The sequence below is a fragment of the Pseudophryne corroboree genome, chromosome 7 (genome assembly GCF_028390025.1).
Source record: "Pseudophryne corroboree isolate aPseCor3 chromosome 7, aPseCor3.hap2, whole genome shotgun sequence".
In the NCBI taxonomy this organism is placed as follows: Eukaryota; Metazoa; Chordata; class Amphibia; order Anura; family Myobatrachidae; genus Pseudophryne; species Pseudophryne corroboree.
Genome location: NC_086450.1, coordinates 93,346,256 through 93,371,859, shown reverse-complemented (window position 1 = coordinate 93,371,859; position 25,604 = coordinate 93,346,256). Strand labels below are relative to the sequence as shown.

Genomic DNA, 25,604 nt, shown 5'->3' with positions numbered 1-25,604 from the left:
ACGTATACAACAGTAATTCACACAGTATTAAAATTACAATGTACATATTACCCAACTTGTATCAGTATTCCAAATGAAACAAAATCTATTTTCTCAAAGAGGTGGCTCAATTAATATATATGCACAAATTGGATCAGGTATATATAGTGATTAAACAGTTACTGGATTAAGAATATATTAAATAATGTTCTTGGATTTCAGTGTAAAATTAATGAAGTTAATATAAACGGATATATCCCAATGATAGTCACCTTTGTGGAGGCAATAATTCAGGTAAGTCTGTTCCTGGTAAGACAATCAGCTATAAAGTATGTGCAGTAAGTTGCATGAATATTACTGACCATTCAGATCCAAGCCAAATGCGTTGTCTGTAGAAATCCTCCGTCTCTCCGACGGATAAATGGAGGGAATACTGACCGGAAGCAATGAAGCAGGTGGATTGGCAGAGTTAAGCCGATTAAACACTGCTTGTCCAATACATGTACATGTATTCCCATTATTGGGTGTGATAGAATTTGTCGACATTTATTTATTGATTTGGAAGTGAAGTTGACATGTGGCATGTTGATCATGCAGATCTCCGTTGCAGAGGCTAGTATACATGATACGAACCCTAACCTTATTCATAGCCTAACCATATCATCCAAAAATCAGCTACAGACATGTCATTATGAATGCCGTCTTCTGAACGTATACCCCTATTATCAGACCGTAAATTCCATAGTTATAGTCCATGACTAAAGACGTAGAATGCGCTTTCATTGAAACATGCAGTGAGTAACTTCTGATTATTCCAGGCCAGACCGGCATGAACAGATTGCAGATACTCATCTGTGCAGCACAAACAATACTTATTAGTGCCACGTTCAGCAATAGGATGGTTATGCCTATCCCCAATTCCACTGTAAAGTTTTAATCATGTGGCTGTAGTTTATTACCCAAATACATACGGTCAGTCATACTGATCATTACGTGAGAAGTAACAACGTGATTTTTTTTTTACAAATAGACTTACCTGTATACCAAAGGGCTGATCTCGGATATTCATATCATCCTTAGCATACCTACAAGTGAGAAAAACAAAAATGTGTCCATGTTAAATAGAATTACAGCCGAAGGACAGATAAAATATCCTACCTTCTCCCTGAAATACCCCCACTCAGAAGTCAAGCATTGACCTCTATGGGCCTTTTCCTACAGCAAGAGCACGTAACACAGCATCCATGACAACTATAAAGCTACAGATGGACTAAATTGTTAAGTTCCCTCTTTGATCTAGGCAACTACGAGTCCAAAAGTGGGGACATAATACACACTTCTGACGCCCCCGCCCCACCCGTACATCCAGTCCTAGCTGGCTCAGTGTCTCAGTAGTCATTCAATAATGATGGGACATCCCAGACCACAGCCATGCCTCACCCCAGCATCAGTGAGGACACAGAGCAAAGGAGAAGCTGCAGGCAGTGTCACCAGAGGCAGTCGCACTCCCTGCACCTACCAGAGCAGTGATGGCTAACCTTGACACTCCAGCTGTTGTTGAACTACATATCCCAGCATGCCCTGCTACAGTTTTGTTATTTGGCCATGCTAAAACTGATGCAGGGCATGCTGGGATGTGTAGTTCAACAACAGCTGGAGTGTCAAGTTTAGCCATCACTGCACTAGAGCTAGATCCTTGGATATGGTACTTTGTGATCTCAGAGTCGTTCAATTATTCATAAAACAATAAAAAAATAAGAATTTACTTACCGATAATTCTATTTCTCGGAGTCCGAAGTGGATGCTGGGGTTCCTGAAAGGACCATGGGGAATAGCGGCTCCGCAGGAGACAGGGCACAAAAGTAAAGCTTTCCGATCAGGTGGTGTGCACTGGCTCCTCCCCCTATGACCCTCCTCCAAGCCAGTTAGGTACTGTGCCCGGACGAGCGTACACAATAAGGGAGGAATTTTGAATCCCGGGTAAGACTCATACCAGCCACACCAATCACACCGTACAACTTGTGATCAAAACCAGTTAACAGTATGATAACAGAGGAGCCTCTGAAAGATGGCTTCTTAACAATAACCCGAATTAGTTAACAATAACTATGTACAATTATTGCAGATAATCCGCACTTGGGATGGGCGCCCAGCATCCACTACGGACTCCGAGAAATAGAATTATCGGTAAGTAAATTCTTATTTTCTCTATCGTCCTAGTGGATGCTGGGGTTCCTGAAAGGACCATGGGGATTATACCAAAGCTCCCAAACGGGCAGGAGAGTGCGGATGACTCTGCAGCACCGAATGAGAGAACTCCAGGTCCTCCTTAGCCAGAGTATCAAATTTGTAAAATTTTACAAACGTGTTCTCCCCTGACCACGTAGCTGCTCGGCAAAGTTGTAATGCCGAGACCCCTCGGGCAGCCGCCCAAGATGAGCCCACCTTCCTTGTGGAGTGGGCCTTTACAGATTTAGGCTGTGGCAGGCCTGCCACAGAATGTGCAAGTTGGATTGTGCTACAGATCCAACGAGCAATCGTCTGCTTAGACGCAGGAGCACCCATCTTGTTGGGTGCATACAATATAAACAACGAGTCAGATTTTCTGACTCCAGCTGTCCTTGCAATATATATTTTTAATGCTCTGACAACGTCCAGTAACTTGGAGTCCTCCAAGTCACTTGTAGCCGCAGGCACTACAATAGGCTGGTTCAGATGAAATGCTGACACCACCTTAGGGAGAAAATGCGGACGAGTCCGCAGTTCTGCCCTGTCCGAATGGAAAATCAGATATGGGCTTTTGTAAGATAAAGCTGCCAGTTCTGACACTCTCCTGGCCGAAGCCAGGGCTAGTAACATGGTCACTTTCCATGTGAGATATTTCAAATCCACCTTTTTTAGTGGTTCAAACCAATGAGATTTTAGAAATTCCAAAACCACATTGAGATCCCACGGTGCCACTGGAGGCACCACAGGAGGCTGTATATGCAGCACTCCCTTAACAAAAGTCTGGACTTCAGGAACTGAAGCCAATTCTTTTTGAAAGAAAATCGACAGGGCCGAAATTTGAACCTTAATAGATCCCAATTTGAGACCCATAGACAATCCTGATTGCAGGAAATGTAGGAATCGACCCAGTTGAAATTCCTCCGTTGGAGCACTCCGATCCTCGCACCACGCAACATATCTTCGCCAAATGCGGTGATAGTGTTGCACGGTTACTTCCTTCCTTGCTTTAATCAAAGTAGGAATGACTTCTTCCGGCATGCCTTTTTCCTTTAGGATCCGGCGTTCAACCGCCATGCCGTCAAACGCAGCCGCGGTAAGTCTTGAAACAGACAGGGACCCTGCTGAAGCAAGTCCCTCCTTAGAGGTAGAGGCCACGGATCTTCCGTGATCATCTCTTGAAGTTCCGGGTACCAAGTCCTTCTTGGCCAATCCGGAACCACTAGTATCGTTCTTACGCCTCTTTGCCGTATAATTCTCAATACTTTTGGTATGAGAGGCAGAGGAGGAAACACATACACCGACTGGTACACCCAAGGCGTTACCAGCGCGTCCACAGCTATTGCCTGCGGATCTCTTGACCTGGCGCAATACCTGTCCAGTTTTTTGTTGAGGCGAGACGCCATCATGTCCACCATTGGTCTTTCCCAACGGGTTACCAGCATGTGGAAGACTTCTGGATGAAGTCCCCACTCTCCCGGGTGAAGGTCGTGTCTGCTGAGGAAGTCTGCTTCCCAGTTGTCCACTCCCGGGATGAACACTGCTGACAGTGCTATCACATGATTCTCTGCCCAGCGAAGAATCCTTGCAGCTTCTGCCATTGCACTCCTGCTTCTTGTGCCGCCCTGTCTGTTTACATGGGCGACTGCCGTGATGTTGTCCGACTGGATCAACACCGGTTTTCCTTGAAGCAGAGGTTCTGCCTGGCTTAGAGCATTGTAGATTGCTCTTAGTTCCAGAATGTTTATGTGAAGAGACGTTTCCAGGCTCGTCCACACTCCCTGGAAGTTTCTTCCTTGTGTGACTGCTCCCCAGCCTCTCAGGCTGGCGTCCGTGGTCACCAGGATCCAATCCTGTATGCCGAATCTGCGGCCCTCCAATAGATGAGCACTCTGCAACCACCACAGAAGAGATACCCTTGTCCTTGGAGACAGGGTTATCCGCTGGTGCATCTGAAGATGCGACCCTGACCATTTGTCCAACAGATCCCTCTGGAAAATTCGTGCATGGAATCTGCCGAATGGAATTGCTTCGTAAGAAGCCACCATTTTTCCCAGGACTCTTGTGCATTGATGTACAGACACCTTTCCTGGTTTTAGGAGGTTCCTGACAAGCTCGGATAACTCCTTGGCTTTTTCCTCCGGGAGAAAAACCTTTTTCTGAACCGTGTCCAGAATCATCCCTAGGAACAGCAGACGAGTTGTCGGCATTAACTGGGATTTTGGAATATTCAGAATCCAGCCGTGCTGTTTTAGCACTTCTTGAGACAGTGCTAATCCCCTCTCTAGCTGTTCTCTGGACCTTGCCCTTATTAGGAGATCGTCCAAGTATGGGATAATTAATACGCCTTTTCTTCGAAGAAGAATCATCATCTCGGCCATTACCTTTGTAAAGACCCGAGGTGCCGTGGACAATCCGAACGGCAGCGTCTGAAACTGATAGTGACAGTTTTGTACAACGAACCTGAGGTACCCCTGGTGTGAGGGGTAAATTGGAACGTGGAGGTACGCATCCTTGATGTCCAAGGACACCATAAAGTCCCCTTCTTCCAGGTTCGCTATCACTGCTCTGAGTGACTCCATTTTGAACTTGAACTTCTTTATGTACAGGTTCAAGGACTTCAGATTTAGAATAGGTCTTACCGAGCCGTCCGGCTTCGGTACCACAAATAGAGTGGAATAATACCCCTTTCCCTGTTGTAGAAGAGGTACCTTGACTATCACCTGCTGAGAGTACAGCTTGTGAATGGCTTCCAAAACCGTCTCCCTTTCGGAGGGGGACGTTGGTAAAGCAGACTTCAGGAAACGGCGAGGCGGATCTGTCTCTAGTTCCAACCTGTACCCCTGAGATATTATCTGCAGGATCCAGGGATCTACCTGCGAGTGAGCCCACTGCGCGCTGAAATTCTTGAGACGACCGCCCACCGCCCCCGAGTCCGCTTGAGAAGCCCCAGCGTCATGCTGAGGCTTTTGTAGAAGCGGGGGAGGGCTTCTGTTCCTGGGAAGGAGCTGCCTGTTGGTGTCTCTTCCCCCTTCCTCTGCCTCGTGGCAGATATGAATATCCCTTTGCTCTCTTGTTTTTAAAGGAACGAAAGGGCTGCGGTTGAAAAGTCGGTGTCTTTTTCTGTTGGGGAGTAGCTTGAGGTAAAAAGGTGGATTTCCCGGCTGTAGCCGTGGCCACCAAATCTGATAGACCGACTCCAAATAACTCCTCCCCTTTATACGGCAAAACTTCCATATGCCGTTTTGAGTCCGCATCGCCTGACCACTGTCGCGTCCATAAACTTCTTCTGGCCGAAATGGACATAGCACTTACCCGTGATGCCAGTGTGCAGATATCCCTCTGTGCATCACGCATATAAAGAAATGCATCCTTTATTTGCTCTAAAGACAGTAAAACATTGTCCCTATCCAGGGTATCAATATTTTCAATCAGGGACTCTGACCAAGCTACTCCAGCACTGCACATCCAGGCTGTCGCTATAGCTGGTCGTAGTATAACACCTGTATGTGTGTATATACTTTTTTGGATATTTTCCATCCTCCTATCTGCTGGATCTTTAAGTGCGGCCGTCTCAGGAGAGGGTAACGCCACTTGTTTAGATAAGCGTGTGAGCGCCTTGTCCACCCTAGGAGGTGTTTCCCAGCGCGCCCTAACCTCTGACGGGAAAGGGTATAAAGCTAATAACTTCTTTGAAATTAGCATCTTTTTATCGGGGGCAACCCACGCTTCATCACATACATCATTTAGTTCTTCTGATTCAGGAAAAACTATAGGTAGTTTTTTCACACCCCACATAATACCCTGTTTAGTGGTACCTGTAGTATCAGCTAAATGTAACGCCTCCTTCATTGCCAAAATCATATAACGTGTGGCCCTACTGGAAAATACGGTTGATTCGTCACCGTCGCCACTGGAATCAGTGCCTGTGTCTGGGTCTGTGTCGACCGACTGAGGCAAAGGGCGTTTTACAGCCCCTGACGGTGTTTGAGGCGCCTGGACAGGCACTAACTGATTGTCCGGCCGTCTCATGTCGTCAAACGACTGCTTTAGCGTGTTGACACTATCCCGTAATTCCATAAATAAAGGCATCCATTATGGTGTCGACCCCCTAGGAGGTGACATCCCCATATTTGGCAATTGCTCCGCCTCCACACCAATATCGTCCTCATACATGTCGACACACACGTACCGACACACAGCAGACACACAGGGAATGCTCTTAACGAAGACAGGACCCCACTAGCCCTTTGGGGAGACAGAGGGAGAGTTTGCCAGCACACACCAAAAGCGCTATATATGACAGGGATAGCCTTATAATAAGTGCTCCCTGTATAGCTGCTTTTATAATATAATTTTTGCCACTATTTTGCCCCCCCTCTCTTGTTTTACCCTGTTTCTGTAGTGCAGTGCAGGGGAGAGACCTGGGAGCCGTCCTGACCAGCGGAGCTGTGTAAGGAAAATGGCGCTGTGTGCTGAGGAGATAGGCCCCACCCCTTTTTCGGCGGGCTCGTCTCCCGCTCTTTAGTGTATTCTGGCAGGGGTTAAATATCTCCATATAGCCCCCGGAGGCTATATGTGAGGTATTTTTTAGCCAAATAGGTTTTCATTTGCCTCCCAGGGCGCTCCCCTCCCAGCGCCCTGCACCCTCAGTGACTGCCGTGTGAAGTGTGCGGAGAGGAAAATGGCGCACAGCTGCAGTGCTGTGCGCTACCTTTAGAAGACTGAGGAGTCTTCTGCCGCCGATTCTGGACCTCTTCATGTTTCAGCATCTGCAAGGGGGCCGGCGGCGAGGCTCCGGTGACCATCCAGGCTGTACCTGTGATCGTCCCTCTGGAGCTGATGTCCAGTAGCCAAGAAGCCAATCCATCCTGCACGCAGGTGAGTTCACTTCTTCTCCCCTAAGTCCCTCGTTGCAGTGATCCTGTTGCCAGCAGGACTCACTGTAAAATAAAAAACCTAAGCTAAACTTTCTCTAAGCAGCTCTTTAGGAGAGCCACCTAGATTGCACCCTTCTCGGCCGGGCACAAAAATCTAACTGAGGCTTGGAGGAGGGTCATAGGGGGAGGAGCCAGTGCACACCACCTGATCGGAAAGCTTTACTTTTTGTGCCCTGTCTCCTGCGGAGCCGCTATTCCCCATGGTCCTTTCAGGAACCCCAGCATCCACTAGGACGATAGAGAAATACCTTTACAGCATTGTTATTTTATTATTTAAGTCCTGTATCTAATATCCTTATGGTATTTCTCCTCAATGACATCAGTGGTGTATTAATCTGCAATACATCCATTAAGTATAGCATTGGCTGTATTTCTTTAATTTTCTTTCCATTTCATTATTAAATCAAGAAACCCGATATATGACTATGGGGCAAATGTAAGAGCATGTGACTTGCAGGCATCGGCGAGATCCTGGCAAGTCTGGCCGATGTTTTAAAGTGGCAATAAATTTACAGTACAGACCATCTTTTTCAAGAGGGCGCTCTAAATGTAGAGCAAATTCATTATTCTTATAGTCTTAATCTGCTACCTGTAGGCTTACCCTGGCTTCTGAAACAGTCTCCTACTTTTATTTAATTTTTTTTTTACACTTTACCTGCTGCTTGAATAAAGAGCCATCCCAAATACCTTTCCTCCCAATGGACAATGGAGGAAATCCTTCAGGGCCTGCCTCTTCCGCACCAAAAAATAATATACTAATACGAACCCTCAGTTAGACCTTGTATTGGTGGCCCTTTAAAAGCAGCTACACCTTCCCTTTATTTGATGGTGTCTTTGGAGCTTTGCCAGATACAAAACTCAATTTAAATGAAGCCAGTAACTTAATCTGGATAGAAGAGAATGATACATGAAAAAGCTGTGTTTAATACATAAAGGGAATTCTATACCTTTGGGCTCTGTAATGCTACCATAGCTTTCAATAATGTTGCTAATTAAACATTTTGGGAGCTATACCACATTATGGTCTACTATAAAACACTGTGAATAGAAATATCTTCCTCTCAGACTGAATGTGTCAATATAGTAATGCACAGTCTGTGAGACAACAGCCCCTAGGCTAAAATGTAGAAATTCATTATTTATTTATGCGGCCCCAGGTTCCTATTTAGGGGGGGATGTCCAATTAGCCCTAATAATTTACCGGGGCTAATTGTCCCGCCGGGGGCTATCCTATTACCCCGATAAGCCAGTACGAGCGGGGGCTTGTCGGGGGTTACCCGATGCTGCACGTGGTGCCGGCTGCTGACAGCTCCCGATGCAGCGCTGCTCCTCCGGCTCCCCCCCAGTCACATAGCTGCTCCCCGCCATGTGACCACTGCCAGGGACGGAGGGATGCGGCCACGGCACTGCCACGGCTTCCCCGCCGGGGGTCACCGTATCGGTGGCAACTTCCGGGCCGTGGCGCCATGCCTGCAGTCCCATCCTGCTGCTACTACAGCGGGCATGGGACACTGCAGGTTGTCCAGGTCCTCAGGGATTTTGTTTCACCTGCCTCAGGCAGGCTAAACCAAATCCCTTGAAAGAGCCCCGTCTTTGCACTGTTTCTACCTAAAACACACAGGTTTCACTGAACCTGTGTGTTTTCGGGAGAAAGGGCTTTTTTTTTTTTACAGGCGATCAATCTGGACGGCCTGTAAAAAAATACTGGTGAAAAATCGCAAACATACGTTTTTCGCACCCGATGTTTTAACGGATCTAAAAGGATATCCCCCTTAGGGTACACGTCTAGTACTTAAATGAATCCTGCAGGTCTCAAAGTCACTGTAATTTTCTGGTTTTCGTTAATTTTATATATTAAAAATAAAATACATACACGGTGTCTTCAGTACTAATCACCTACGGCAATCTCTATTTTTCTCACTTTGAAAACAGCTTTTTCTTTGGCTCAAGTACTAAGCATCCTGATCTCTTATCTATTTTAAAACTGGGAGCCTCACTCGTTGGAGCACGCTTTCCCGTTACTATATTTATGGAACACAAAAAGAGTAACTTCAGGATGAATGGCGTCAAAATCCCGTCAAGCTGATCAGTTCTTCGTTCCACTTGACCTTTTTTCATCTTTGATCCAAAATTATGAAAGCTGATGCCATATATTATTTTTAAATTGCACTGCAAAAATCAACCCCCCCCCCCCACCACAAATAAAATAAAAAATTGTCTAAAGAGGTACCGATTACATTTGACCCATATCTTTTCAATTGTCCAAATAGTCCATGTTATCCAACTAGAACTTCTGCTTATAAATAATTTTCCATATATGCAGTGACCCTTTCAAAAAGTGAATTTGAAGGGGTGTGGTATAGAAGATCTTCAATACTCAGTCATTAGGTCGACATGCATTAGGTCGGTAGGGTCAAAAGGGCGACATGGAAAAGGTACACCGTAGAAAAGGTAGACAGGTACAAATCGTCTTTAAAGTTTTTTTGGTGTCATTTTCTGTGTTTCATCGCGTGTGTCCACAATTATTGCAAACATATACCCTAGCGGGCTCACTTCGCTTGTAACACCTCGGGTTTACCATTCCCATTCGTAGTCCACGTGGATGGTAAATCAAGCAAAAGTTGAAGAATGTGAAAAAACACTTGTGCAGACCATTGGCACATCAACCTTAAGCACAGTCTACCTTTTGACCACGCTGACATAATGCATTTCGACCACATGGTCTCAACCTATTGACTGTATCTAGACACGGCCTGTCCATACCTTGGAACCCATTTGAAGTCGGTTACATTCTGGACATTAACATTTCCATGATAAACTGCACTTAGTGGATGTGAGCATCACCCTGCAGGGAACTGAATCTCCCCATATTACTAAAAAATATTTAGAAAGGACATCAACTTGCATGACATGCCACGAGGACTCATAATTATAATGCCATTTCTTACTTTTCTCGAGGAGCCATCTTCTGCCACTCAAATTTGTATTCAGTCGTCTCCCCCTCTTGCTACAAAAATATGTAAGAAAAAATAGGTTACTTCAACAGTGAACACTGTGCCCCTAAAATAGCAGCACAACATTATATATATATATATATATATATATAATTGCTCAAATTTAAACGTGAGAAATTACTTAAGGTCCCACAGGACTATGCCCAACATCGCGTTTATTCCTGGTTGGGCAACATGGGGAACAGTGGACCTGCACAGAATGTACCGAGGTTTCGACGAAGAAGACCGATAATGCGCAGCGGCACAACATCAGCGAGTGATTCGGATGATCAAGCCAGACCAAGAAGACAAGGACCTAGGGATGTGACCCCTTTAGGGGCAAGGACTCGGGCAATTCCAACAGTCCGAGAATTAGATCTACCAGACGCGGTGGACAAACAAGAAGGCAAGCGAAGAGGACGCCCGCCCAGGGCCAAAAAGACTTGATCTTCAATTTATCCTCAAGCTTGCTGTCACCCACTGAGGTAAGCGTTTTGGAAAAAGGTCTAACGTTTGTCCCTACTAATAGACCAAATAGGTTCCAATGGAAACTTGATTCATTCAAACTGCACCGCACTTTAAAACTTAAAGAACATTTTTCCAAAGACTCTGGTCAACCGATGTTGAATGATGTCCCAGCTAGAGTGTTGAAATTAGGCCCTTCATCCAAATTTGACCCTGTGTCAAACAATGCATTTGTGAAAACATTTAGCAGGTTGCTAGAGGCTGCGGGGGGTGGCCCCAGTCCCCCTGTATATGATAATCTGACCAGAGAAGAAAACTTGGCCCTTAAGGCTTTGAGTAAGAGGCAGGACATTATCATAAGGGGGGCTGATAAAGGGGGTTCCATTGTTATCCTCAATACTAGTGATTATGTCATTGAATGTCATCGTTTATTGAGTGATACGGATACATATTGCCCTTTAGAGAGGGACCCTACAGTGTCTTATGTGGAGGAATTATCGGGTATTTTGAAGAGAGCGTGTGAACAGGGATTGTTGTCCAAAACTATTACTCAGAAATTATTAAACACACACCCTGTAGTACCAGTGTTCTACACGCTCCCGAAAATACACAAGCACGCACAGAGACCGCCTGGGAGGCCGATTGTGTCGGCCCGGGGATCGCTGTGCGAACCACTGGCCATCTTTTTAGATTCCTACTTACAACCATGCATTCAGCAGACGTCTACACATTTGAAAAACTCCAATGTATTGTTAAAAAAATTTCTACAGTTTGATTCGGTACCACCAAACATGTTGATGGCTACAATTGATGTATCTAGTTTGTACACATGCATTCCGCACGCAGGGGGCCTCCAGGCGGTTAGAAGGCTAATCACAGGGAACACGGCATATACAGGTCCTGATGTGGACTTGTTTATTGAATTACTGGAGTTTACCTTAACGCACAACTACTTTTTGTTTGAAGACAAGTTCTTCAGGCAGACAATGGGGTGTGCGATGGGGTCAGCAGTGGCTCCGGCCTTTGCAAACACTTTCATGTGGGAAACAGAGAAGGGGTTGTTCTATGAAGATCCCACTGTGGCTGAGCAAATTTTTCTATATTACCGTTATATAGATGATTTGCTCATCTTCTGGACAGGAGATGAGCAGTCTCTAGTGAACGTCATAGCTAAACATAACAGCTCAGAAAGCACGATTAAGCTCACGATGCTATGTAGTCACACCCACATTGATTTCTTGGATATTTCTATCCGAATCAGTGAAGGGAAGATTGATACAGATCTATATTCTAAACCCACTGATAGAAATATGCTATTGAAGTATAACAGTTTTCATCCGGCCCCTACCATACAGGGTTTGCCTTACTCCCAATTCTTGCGGGTCTGCAGAATTACAAATAATGCCACAAACCGTGAAAAACAATTAGACAGCATGGAGGCTAAGTTTGTGGAGAGGGGGTATCCTATACCTTTATTGAAACAAGCAAGGGCTAAAGCATGTGCCCCGAATAGAGTTGACCTGCTGACTAAAACTGTGACGGGCAAGAAACAGGATAAATTACCGTGGGTGAATACATATAATATTAACAGCCGCTACACCAACAAAAGAGCCAAAGCCCTGTGGCCTATTATCACTACGGACCCTGAACTTAAAACATTAAAGAACACACAAATCATGTCCAGCTACAGGAGGGGCCGTAATATTAAAGATCTCGTAGTGAAAACGGATGAGTAAATTTAAGAAACCAGCTCCTTCACATTTTTTAAGTAGACCAAATGGCTGCTATAGATGTATTGGGTGCACCACTTGCAGTTACATGTCTGCAGGGGTGAGTATAACACATCCACATTCTGCAAAAAAATATACCATTAATTGGCCGCTGTCTTGCAATTCCAAATTTGTGGTATATGTAATTATGTGCCCCTGTGGCCTGTACTATGTGGGCAGAACAGAATGTTTGTTTAAAATAAGAATGGCCCAACACAGACAAGCGATCAGGGCAGCTTTGGTCTCTGGGAATAGTGACCAGCCGGTGGCACGTCACTTTGCAAAATTAAAACATGGTATGGCGACCTTGAAGTACCGGATTATTGACCAGGTACCAGAATCCATCAGGGGGGGCAACAGAGCATTAAAACTGCTCCAGTTGGAATCCCGGTGGATTTTCAGATTGGACACCATTAGACCAAAAGGGTTAAATGAGTCATTAGGGTTGAGTAATTTCCTTTGATCAACTGACTCAAGAAGATAGGAATCTGTGTACATGAGGTCAGAGTATTGTTTTAAGTGAGGTAGGCCTTTAACCCGGCGAGTGAGATGTGGGTTAAGCCAAGAAGTTGAAAAAGCAATGTATAGGGTGATATGTTGGTCATGAAAGAGTTGCTGCTTACAATGGTGTGGAGTTTACATGTGTTCTGTTGTATAAATTATTGTAGATGTTTTTCTATATGTACACTTAATTATGCACTTTAAAAGGTGTGATGTTGGATTATTAACAGAGAGCACGATCTCGATCAAGACCTGTTTAGGGCTCCATTGGAGTCTGCGCTAGATGTGGTTGCATGACATGATGTTTTTTATAATGAATGTTTTATTAACTTTTTTAACTAACTGTATGCACTTTAGGTAGTTTTTTATTGCAGTGTATATGTGGACACGAGAGATAAGCATGTACATTTTTTACACGATTTTGCATACCATTTTGAACACGGGTACTGTTAACACAGTATCTATATACAAAGGAGGATGTCACTTATAAGGATTTGACACTGCGGGCGACGGGGTTCCCCGGCCAGCACGGTTAATTGTTTACCAATAATCACCATTTGCATTCAGCACTTTATGTATATAAGAGAGAACAGTCATGCTATCGGGCGTAGTTATAGTGAAGCAGATACGGGCTGTGACAGATCGGAGCTCTCATATGTATGGTATGTTATGGTTTCTTAGGTTGCCGCGGCAACGTGACCGGGACCCGCTACGTCACTTCCGGCGGAATTGCTCTGCTCGTGGGGACGGACGCTGGGCCTGGGACACGGTGACGGCGGCAGCCAGTGGGGGACAGCAATGAGGGGTGAGTGCACCTATAAATGTTCGTTTATTTGCAGTGTGGGGTTATCCTGATGAAGGGGCTACACGCCCCGAAACGTTGATGTTGTAAGTTTATTTGCAGTGTGGGGTTATCCTGATGAAGGGGCTACACACCCCGAAACGTTGATGTTGTAACTTTGCAGTGTTTTCACTAAAGAACCTGGTGTGATTTACAAAGTCTCTGAGTGCCGCCTTTCTTTTGGGATATATATAGATAGATTGATAGATAGATAGATAGATAGATAGATATAATATTTAAATCAGGAACATTTGTAAACATTGCAACTGCTATTCTGCTAACCTAGGGATGAGGAAAAGTACGAGGGTGGTTCAATAAATAAGGTATTAAAATCTCTCTTTATGTAAATGTATTCAACTTGTACATGTACGTTAAACTCCGGTTGGCGGAAGATAGACTTCTAGCAACTGTCACTCACAGGGACCTCTGCCTCTCCTGCACCCTTCCCAGTGTCTGCGTGCTGCCAATCAACATGGCAGGACCTTCCATCCGGCGGCTGCAGAGAGGAGCAGCTGTCCGGGAGATGTAAATGAAACCACCCCCTACATCATGCACCTGGCAGCTGCTCAGATGAGCAGCCACTGGGGAAATCAAAGTTGTGATGGTCATGATGGTTTTCCATGTGCCAATGGTGATGATCTAATGTTACGATGATTGAAAAAACAAAAACAAAAGAAAAAAACACTTGGGACAGGATGACTGATATGAGGTGCGGTCTAGTGGCCGTGAGGGGAAGTAGAGGACTACCTGCTCTGGCCTAACGGGAAATTAGAATGAAATAAAGTACATTACACACGTGAGAGGTCTTGTTACCTTACTTATTGAACTACCCTCTTACATTTCGACAGCTGTTTCTTTACAGCACTGACGATTAACTTTTGCAATGAGCAACTTCCATTGTCTTAACGTAAAGTAACCAAAAGTATCCAATCAGTATTGTGGCTGCCTGCCCAGTTAACTTGCGTGAATAAGGAAGATTATGCGAAAACATTTTCAGTAAACAAGTAGGTTGGTTAGAAGAATAAACCAGTGATCTAATTTTTAAAATGTAAGCAAAAAAATAAGTTTTTACTTACCGGTAAATCTATTTCTCGTAGTCCGTAGTGGATGCTGGGGCCTCCGTAAGGACCATGGGGAATAGACGGGCTCCGCAGGAGACATGGGCACTTTAAGAAAGAATTTAGATTCTGGTGTGCTCTGGCTCCTCCCTCCATGTCCCTCCTCCAGACCTCAGTTAGAGAAACTGTGCCCGGAAGAGCAGACAGTACAAGGAAAGGATTTTGGGAATCCAGGGTAAGACTCATACCAGCCACACCAATCACACCGTATAACTTTACCCAGTTAACAGTATGAACAATCACAGAGCATCAGATAAACTCTGATGCAACTATAACACAACCCTTATTTAAGCAATAACTATACACAATCATTGCAGAAGAAGTCCGCACTTGGGGCGGGCGCCCAGCATCCACTACGGACTACGAGAAATAGATTTATCGGTAAGTAAAATCTTATTTTCTCTAACGTCCTAGTGGATGCTGGGGACTCCGTAAGGACCATGGGGATTATACCAAAGCTCCCAAACGGGCGGGAGAGTGCGGATGACTCTGCAGCACCGAATGAGCAAACACAAGGTCCTCCTCAGCCAGGGTATCAAACATGTAGAACTTTACAAAGGTGTTTGAACCTGACCAAGTAGCCGCTCGGCTGTAATGCCGAGACCCCTCGGGCAGCTGCCCAAGAAGAGCCCACCTTCCTTGTGGAATGGGCCTTAACGGATTTAGGCAGCGGCAACCCAGCCGCAGAATGAGCCTGCTGAATCGTGTTACAGATCCAGCGAGCAATAGTTTGCTTTGAAGCAGGCGCCCCAAGCTTGTTGGAAGCATACAGGATAAACAAAGATTCTGTTTTCCTGACCTTAGCCGTTCTGGCTACCTAAACCTTCAAAGCCCCGACCACATCCAGTGACTCGGAATCCTCCAAGTCAGTAGTAGCCACAGGCACCACAATAGGTTGGTTTATATGAAAGGATGAAACCACTTGCGGCAGAAATTGTGAGAGGGACCGCAATTCTGCTCTATCCGCATGGAAAACCAGATAAGGGCATTTATGTGACAAAGTCGCCAATTCTGACACACGCCTAGCCGAAGCCAAGGCTAATAGCATGACCTCCGTCCACGTGAGATATTTTACTTCCACCGTTTTGAGTGGTTCAAACCAGTGTGATTTCAGGAAACTCAACACCACGTTAAGATCCCAAGGTGCCACTGGAGGCACAAAAGGGGGCTGAATATGCAGCACTCCCTTTACAAACATCTGAACTTCAGGCAGAGAAGCCAGTTCTTTTTGAAAGAAAATGGATAAGGCCGAAATCTGAACCTTAATGGAACCCAATTTAAGGCCCAAAGTCACTCCCGACTGTAGGAAGTGAAGGAAACGGCCCAGCTGGAATTCCTCCGTAGGGGCATTCCTGGCCTCACACCAAGCCACATATTTTGGCGGTTTACATGAGCCACTGCGGTGATGTTGTCTGACTAAATCAGAACCGGTTGGTCGCGAAGCAGGGACTCCGCTTGACGTAGGGCTTTGTATATGGCCCTTAGTTCCAGGATGTTGATGTGAAGGCAAGTCTCCTGACTTGACCACAGCCCCTGGAAATTTCTTCCCTGTGTGACTGCCCCCCACCCTCGGAGGTTTGCATCCGTGGTCACCAGGACCCAGTCCTGAATGCCGAATCTGCGACCTTCGAGAAGGTGAGCACTCTGCAGCCACCACAGGAGAGACACCCTGGCCCTGGGGGATAGGGTTATTAACCGATGCATCTGTGGATGTGATCCGGACCACTTGTCCAGTAAGTCCCATTGGAAGGTCCTCGCATGGAACCTGCCGAAGGGAATGGCCTTGTATGATGCCACCATCCTTCCCAGGACTCGAGTGCAGTGATGCACTGACACCTGTTTTGGTTTTAATAGATTCCTGACCAGTGTCATGAGCTCCTGAGCTCTCTCTATCGGGAGATAAACCCTTTCCTGGTCTGTGTCTAGGATCATGCCTAGGAGAGGCAGATGAGCTGTAGGAACCAACTGCGACTTTCTAATATATAGAATCCAGCCGTGTTGCCGTTACACTTCCAGAGAAAGTGATACGCTGTTCAGCAACTGCTCTCTTGATCTCGCTTTTATGAGATCGTCCAATTACGTAATAATAGTGACACCTTGCTTCCGCAGGAGCACCATTATTTCCGCCATTACCTTGGTGAATATTCTCGGGGGCCGTGGAGAGACCAAACGGCAACGTCTGAAATTGGTAATGACAATCCCGTACCGCAATTCTGAGGTACGCCTGATGAGGTGGATAAATGGGGACATGAAGGTATGCATCCTTTATGTCCAGAGTCACCATAAAATCTCCCCCTTTCAGGCTTGCAATGACCGCTCTTAGCGATTCCATCTTGAACTTGAACCGTTTCAGGTATATGTTCAGGGATTTTAAATTCAATATGGGTCTGACCGAACCGTCTGGTTTCGGGACTACAACATGGTCGAATAATAACTCCCTCCTTGAAGGAGGGGAACCTTGACCACCACCTGTTGAAGATACAATTTGCGAATTGCAGTTAACACTGTTTCCCTCTCGTGGAGGGAAGCCGGCAGGGCCGTCGGTGAGGGGGCATCTCCTCAAAGTCCAGCTTGTATCCCTGAGACACAATATCTATTGCCCAGGGATCTAATACGGAGTGAACCCACTTGTGGCTGAACTTACGTAGGCGTGCCCCCACCGAGCCTAGCTCCGCCTGTGGAGCCCCAGCGACATGCGGTGGATTTTGTAGAGGCCGGGGAGGACTTCTGTTCCTGGGAACTAGCTGTGTTATGCAGCTTCTTTCCTCTGCCCCCGCCTCTGGCAAGAAAGGACGCACCTCGGACTTTCTTGTTTCTTTGTTCGAAAGGCGGCATTTGATAATGTCGTGCTTTCCTAGGCTGTGCAGGAATATAAGGCAAAATATCAGAATTACCAGCTATAGCTGTGGAGACCAGGTCCGAGAACCCTTCTCCACACAATCCTCAGCCTTCCATATGCCTCTTTAGTCGGCATCATCTGTCCATTGCATATTCTACAGGACACGTCAAGCAGAAATCGACATAGCTTTGACTCTAGGACCCAGTAGACTCATGTCTCTTTGGGCATGATATAGATATAGATATATATATATATATATATATATATATATATATATATATATATATATATATATATATATATATATATATATATAAGAATTTACTTACCGATAATTCTATTTCTCGTAGTCCGTAGTGGATGCTGGGGACTCCGTCAGGACCATGGGGAATAGCGGCTCCGCAGGAGACAGGGCGCAAAATTAAAAGTTTGACCACTAGGTGGTGTGCACTGGCTCCTCCCCCTATGACCCTCCTCCAAGCCTCAGTTAGGATACTGTGCCCGGACGAGCGTACACAATAAGGAAGGATTTTGAATCCCGGGTAAGACTCATACCAGCCACACCAATCACCCTGTACAACTTGTGATCTGAACCCAGTTAACAGCATGATAACAGAGGAGCCTCTGAAACGATGGCTTCCAACAATAATAACCCGATTTTTGTAACAATAACTATGTACAAGTATTGCAGACAATCCGCACTTGGGATGGGCGCCCAGCATCCACTACGGACTACGAGAAATAGAATTATCGGTAAGTAAATTCTTATTTTCTCTGATGTCCTAAGTGGATGCTGGGGACTCCGTCAGGACCATGGGGATTATACCAAAGCTCCCAAACGGGCGGGAGAGTGCGGATGACTCTGCAGCACCGAATGAGAGAACTCCAGGTCCTCCTTAGCCAGGGTATCAAATTTGTAGAATTTTACAAACGTGTTCTCCCCTGACCACGTAGCTGCTCAGCAGAGTTGTAATGCCGAGACCCCCCGGGCAGCCGCCCAAGATGAGCCCACCTTCCTTGTGGAGTGGGCATTTACAGATTTTGGCTGTGGCAGGCCTGCCACAGAATGCGCAAGTTGAATTGTGCTACAAATCCAACGAGCAATCGTCTGCTTAGACGCAGGAGCACCCAGCTTGTTGGGTGCATACAGTATAAACAGCGAGTCAGACTTTCTGACTCCAGCCGTCCTTGAAATATATATTTTTAAGGCTCTGACAACGTCCAACAACTTGGAGTCCTCCAAGCCGCTAGAAGCCGCAGGCACCACAATAGGTTGGTTCAGGTGAACCGCTGATACCACCTTAGGGAGAAACTGAGGACGCGTCCGCAGTTCTGCCCTGTCCGAATGGAAAATCAGATATGGGCTTTTGTACGATAAAGCCGCCAACTCTGACACTCTCCTGGCCGAAGCCAGGGCCAGTAGCATGGTCACTTTCCATGTAAGATATTTCAAATCCACCGATTTAAGTGGCTCAAACCAATGGGATTTGAGGAATTCCAAAACTACATTGAGATCCCACGGTGCCACTGGAGGCACAACCGGGGGCTGTATATGTAGTACTCCTTTGACAAAAGTTTGGACTTCAGGAACTGAAGCCAATTCTTTCTGGAAGAAAATCGACAGGGCCGATATTTGAACCTTAATGGACCCCAATTTGAGGCCCATAGACAATCCTGTTTGCAGGAAATGTAGGAATCGACCGAGTTGAAATTCCTCCGTCGGGGCCCTCCTGGCCTCACACCACGCAACATATTTTCTCCAAATGCGGTGATAATGCTGTGCGGTCACTTCCTTCCTGGCTTTAATCAGGGTAGGAATGACTTCTTCCGGAATGCCTTTTTCCTTCAGGATCCGGTGTTCAACCGCCATGCCGTCAAACGCAGCCGCGGTAAGTCTTGGAATAGACAAGGACCCTGCTGAAGCAGGTCCCTTCTTAGAGGTAGGGGCCACGGATCTTCCGTGAGCATCTCCTGAAGTTCCGGGTACCAAGTCCTTCTTGGCCAATCCGGAGCCACGAGTATCGTTCTTACTCCCCTTTGCCGTATAATTCTCAGTACCTTGGGTATGAGAGGCAGAGGAGGGAACACATACACTGACCGGAACACCCATGGTGTTACCAGGGCGTCCACAGCTATTGCCTGAGGATCTCTTGACCTGGCGCAATACCTGTCCAGTTTTTTGTTGAGGCGTGACGCCATCATGTCCACCATTGGTTTTTCCCAACGGATCGTAAGCATGTGGAAGACTTCTGGATGAAGTCCCCACTCTCCCGGGTGAAGGTCGTGTCTGCTGAGGAAGTCTGCTTCCCAGTTGTCCACTCCCGGAATGAACACTGCTGACAGTGCTATCACATGATTTTCCGCCCAGCGAAGAATCCTCGCAGCTTCTGCCATTGCCCCCCTGCTTCTTGTGCCGCCCTGTCTGTTTACGTGGGCGACTGCCGTAATGTTGTCCGACTAGATTAACACCGGCTGACCCTGAAGCAGAGGTTTTGCCAGGCTTAGAGCATTGTAGATCGCTCTTAGCTCCAGTATATTTATGTGAAGAGACGTCTCCAGGCTTGACCACACGCCCTGGAAGTTTCTTCCCTGTGTGACTGCTCCCCAGCCTCTCAGACTGGCATCTGTGGTCACCAGGACCCAGTCCTGTATTCCGAATCTGCGGCCCTCTAACAGATGAGCACTCTGCAACCACCACAGAAGAGACACCCTTGTCCTCGGAGACAAGGTTATCCGCTGATGCATCTGCAGATGCGATCCGGACCATTTGTCCAGCAGATCCCACTGAAAAATTTGTGCGTGGAATCTGCCGAATGGAATCGCTTCGTAAGAAGCCACCATTTTTCCCAGGACTCTTGTGCAATGATGCACAGACACTTTTCCTGGTTTTAGGAGGTTCCTGACAAGTTCGGATAACTCCCTGGCTTTCTCCTCCGGAAGAAACACCTTTTTCTGAACAGTGTCCAGAATCATCCCTAGGAACAGCAGACGTGTCGTCGGGCTTAGCTGGGATTTTGGAAAATTTAGAATCCACCCGTGCTGTTGCAGCACTACTTGGGTTAGTGCTACACCGGCCTCTAACTGTTCTCTGGATCTTGCCCTTATCAGGAGATCGTCCAAGTAAGGGATAATTAATACGCCTTTTCTTCGAAGAAGAATCATCATTTCGGCCATTACCTTGGTAAAGACCCGGGGTGCCGTGGACAATCCAAACGGCAGCGTCTGAAACTGATAATGACCGTTTTGTACCACGAACCTGAGGTACCCTTGGTGTGAAGGGCAAATTGGGACATGGAGGTAAGCATCCTTGATGTCCAAGGACACCATAAAGTCCCCTTCTTCCAGATTCGCTATCACTGCTCTGAGTGACTCCATCTTGAACTTGAACTTTTGTATGTACATGTTCAAAGCCTTCAGATTTAGAATAGGTCTTACCGAGCCGTCCGGTTTCGGTACCACAAACAGCGTGGAATAATACCCCTTTCCTTGTTGTAGAAGGGGTACCTTGACTATCACCTGCTGAGAATACAGCTTGTGAATGGCTTCCAATACCGTCTCCCTGTCGGAGGGAGACGTTGGTAAAGCAGACTTCAGGAACCGGCGAGGGGGAGACGTCTCGAATTCCAACCTGTAACCCTGAGATACTACCTGCAGGATCCAGGGGTCCACTTGCGAGTGAGCCCACTGCGCGCTGAAATTCTTGAGGCGACCCCCCACCGCAAATTCTTGAGGCGACCCCCCACCGCACCTGAGTCCGCTTGTAAGGCCCCAGCGTCATGCTGAGGACTTTGCAGAAGCGGGGGAGGGCTTCTGCTCCTGAAAGGGAGCTGCTTGCTGCAGTCTCTTACCCTTTCCTTTGCCTCGGGGCAGATATGAATGCCCTTTTGCCCGCTTGTTCTTATGGGAACGAAAAGGCTGCGGCTGAAAAGACGGTGTCTTTTTCTGCTGGGAGGTAACCTGAGGTAAAAAGGTGGATTTTCCGGCTGTTGCCGTGGCCACCAAGTCCGATAGACCGACCCCAAATAACTCCTCCCCTTTATACGGCAATACTTCCATATGCCGCTTGGAATCCGCATCACCTGACCACTGTCGCGTCCATAAACTTCTTCTGGCAGAGATGGACAGCGCACTTACTCTTGATGCCAGAGTGCAAACATCCCTCTGTGCATCTCGCATATAAAGGAATGCATCTATAGTCAATAAAATACTGTCCCTATCCAGGGTATCAATATTTTCAGTCAGTGACTCCGACCAAGCCACCCCAGCACTGCACATCCATGCTGATGCGATAGCTGGTCGCAGTATAACACCAGTATGTGTGTATATACTTTTTAGGGTATTTTCCAGCCTCCTATCAGCTGGGTCTTTGAGGGCGGCCGTTTCTGGGGACGGTAACGCCACTTGTTTTGATAAGCGTGTGAGCGCCTTATCTACCCTAGGGGGTGTTTCCCAGCGCGCCCTAACCTCTGGCGGGAAAGGGTATAATGCCAATAACTTCTTTGAAATTAGCAGTTTTTTATCGGGGTTAACCCACGCTTCATCACACACTTCATTCAATTCATCGGATTCAGGAAAAACTACAGGTAGTTTTTTCACACCCCACATAATACCCCTTTTTGTGGTACTTGCAGTATCAGAAATATGTAAAGCCTCCTTCATTGCCGTGATCATGTAACGAGTGGCCCTACTGGAAAATACGTTTATTTCTTCACCGTCGACACTGGAGTCAGTGTCCGTGTCGGTGTCCGTATCGACCGACTGAGGTAATGGGCGTTTTAAAGCCCCTGACGGTGTCTGAGACGCCTGGACAGGTACTAATTGGTTTGCCGGCCGTCTCATGTCGTCAACCGACTTCTGCAGCGTGCTGACATTATCACGTAATTCCATAAACAAAGCCATCCATTCCGGTGTCGACTCCCTAGGGGGTGACATCACCACTACAGGCAATTGCTCCGCCTCCACACCAACATCGTCCTCATACATGTCGACACACACGTACTGACACACAGCAGACACACAGGGAATGCTCTGATAGAAGACAGGACCCCACTAGCCCTTTGGGGAGACAGAGGGAGAGTTTGCCAGCACACACCCAAGCGCTATAAATATATAGGGACAACCTTAAATAAGTGTGTTCCCCTTATAGCAGCTTAAATATTATGAATATCGCCAAATAAGTGCCCCCCCTCTCTGATTTTACCCTGTTTCTGTAGTGCAGTGCAGGGGAGAGCTTGGGAGCCTTCCTACCAGTGGAGCTGTGTGGGAAAAATGGCGCTGTGTGCTGAGGAGATAGGCCCCGCCCCCTTTTCGGCGGGCTCTTCTCCCGGGTTTTTCTGAAATCCTGGCAGGGGTTAAATACATCCATATAGCCCAGGGGCTATATGTGATGTATTTTTAGCCAGTATAGGTAATCTCATTGCTGCCCAGGGCGCCCCCCCCCCCCCAGCGCCCTGCACCCTCAGTGACCGCGGTGTGAAGTGTGCTGAGAGCAATGGCGCACAGCTGCAGTGCTGTGCGCTACCTTAAGAAGACTGGAAAGTCTTCAGCCGCCGATTTCTGGACCTCTTCTCACTTCAGCATCTGTAAGGGGGACGGCGGCGCGGCTCCGGTGACCCATCCAGGCTGTACCTGTGATCGTCCCTCTGGAGCTAGTGTCCAGTAGCCTAAGAAGCCCAATCCATCCTGCACGCAGGTGAGTTCGCTTCTTCTCCCCTTAGTCCCGCGTTGCAGTGAGCCTGTTGCCAGCAGGACTCACTGAAAATAAAAAAACCTAACAAACTTTTATTCTAAGCAACTCTTTAGGAGAGCCACCTAGATTGCACCTTTCTCGGCCGGGCACAAAAATCTAACTGAGGCTTGGAGGAGGGTCATAGGGGGAGGAGCCAGTGCACACCACCTAGTGGTCAAACTTTTAATTTTGTGCCCTGTCTCCTGCGGAGCCGCTATTCCCCATGGTCCTGACGGAGTCCCCAGCATCCACTTAGGACGTCAGAGATATATATATATATATATATATATATATATATATACACATATATATATATATATATATATATATATACACATATATATATATATATACATACTAGGGTCTCAATCTCTGCTGATAAGGTACCTGTCCACGCTGCCACAGCGCTATAAACCCATGCCGACACAATCGCCGGTCTGAGTAGTGTACCAGAATGTGCACGCTATCTGCAGGATCCCTGAGAATAGCTGTTACGTCAGGGCTACCTTTTGGGCAAACGTGACACCCTAGGGGAAGATTCCTATCTTATCCTGGCCCTAGTGGGGAAAGGATACTCCCTGAGAATTCTTTGTGGGAAACTGCAGTCTCTTGTCTGGAGATTCCCGCTCTTGCTCTTTTTCATCATGAGAGGAGGGAAATTTACCTCAGCTTTCTTCCCCTTAAACATGTGTACCCTTGTGTCAGGGACAGATGAGTCATCAGTGATATGCAAATCATCTTTTATTACAATAATCATATATTGAATACTTTTCTTCCTTTTGGCTGTAACTTTGCATTATCGTAGTCGACACTGGAGTCAGACTCCGTGTCGATATCAGTGTCTATTATTTTGGATAGTGATCATTGAGAGACTCTGAAGGTCTCTGCGACATAGGGACAGACATGGGTAGATTCCCTGTCTGTTCTCTAATCTTTTGTGCAATAAATTCACCTTAGCACTTAATTACACATATCCAAACAGGTGTCGGCGTTGTCGACGGAGACACCCTCTCTCACACATATTTGCTCCATCTCCTCCTTAGGGGAGCCTTTTACCTCAGACATGTCGACACACACGTACCGACACCACACACTCAGGGAATGCTTATCTGAAGACAATTCCCCCATAAGGCCCTTTGGAGAGACAGAGAGAGAGTATGCCAGCACACACCCCAGCGCTATTAACCCAGGAATAACACAGTAACTTAATGTTAACCCAGTAGCTGCTGTTTATATTGATTTTTGCGCCTAATTATGTGCCCCCCCTCTGTTTTTACCCTCTTCTATGTAACTGCAGGGGAGAGGTTGGGGAGCTTCCTCTCAGCGGTGCTGTGGAGAAAAAACATGGCGCTGGTGAGTGCTGAGGAAGAAGCCCCGTCCCCTCGACGGCGGGCTTCTGTCCCGCTTTCATGTACAATTTTTGGCGGGGCTCATACATATATACAGTGCCCAACTGTATATATGCAAACTTTTGCCAAAGAGGTCTCTAATTGCTGCCCAGGGCGCCCCCCCCCTGCGCCCTGCACCCTTACAGTGACCGGAGTATGTGGGTGTAGTGTGGGAGCAATGGCGCACAGCTGCAGTGCTGTGCGCTACCTCAGTGAAGACTGGAGTCTTCTGCCGCCGATTTCGAAGTCTTCTTGCTTCTTTCACCCGGCTTCTGTCTTCCGGCTCTGCGAAGGGGACGGCGGCGCGGCTCCGGGATCGGACGACGAGGGTGAGATCCTGTGTACGATCCCTCTGGAGCTAATGGTGTCCAGTAGCCTAAGAAGCAGGACCTATCTTCAGAGAGTAGGGCTGCTTCTCTCCCCTCAGTCCCACGATGCAGGGAGTCTGTTGCCAGCAGAGCTCCCTGAAAATAAAAAAACCTAACAAAATACTTTCTTATAGCAAGCTCAGGAGAGCTCACTAAACAGCACCCAGCTCGTCCGGGCACAGATTCAAACTGAGGTCTGGAGGAGGGACATGGAGGGAGGAGCCAGAGCACACCAGAATCTAAATTCTTTCTTAAAGTGCCCATGTCTCCTGCGGAGCCCGTCTATTCCCCATGGTCCTTACGGAGTCCCCAGCATCCACTAGGACGTTAAAGAAAAATGCAAGTCATCATCAATTGGGGGATATTCCATTTAGCAAACAAATGTATCTTTCAAGGGAGCAACTGGCAGCAGAGGACTCCACCTGTCTCTTACACTAGGACAGATTACA

General features: G+C 46.9%; 1 protein-coding gene across 1 annotated transcript in view; it reads right to left on the bottom strand.

Moving 5' to 3' along the window:
- The window catches only part of CIR1 (corepressor interacting with RBPJ, CIR1), a 224,195-nt gene that overhangs the window by 151,889 nt on the left and 46,702 nt on the right, over window positions 1–25,604 (bottom strand). The window contains exons 5-6 of the mRNA XM_063933433.1: window positions 10,094–10,152; window positions 1,016–1,064 (exon numbers count right to left, since the gene is read on the bottom strand). Coding sequence (XP_063789503.1) covers window positions 1,016–1,064; window positions 10,094–10,152 — 108 coding nt within the window. The remainder of the gene's footprint in view (window positions 1–1,015; window positions 1,065–10,093; window positions 10,153–25,604) is intronic.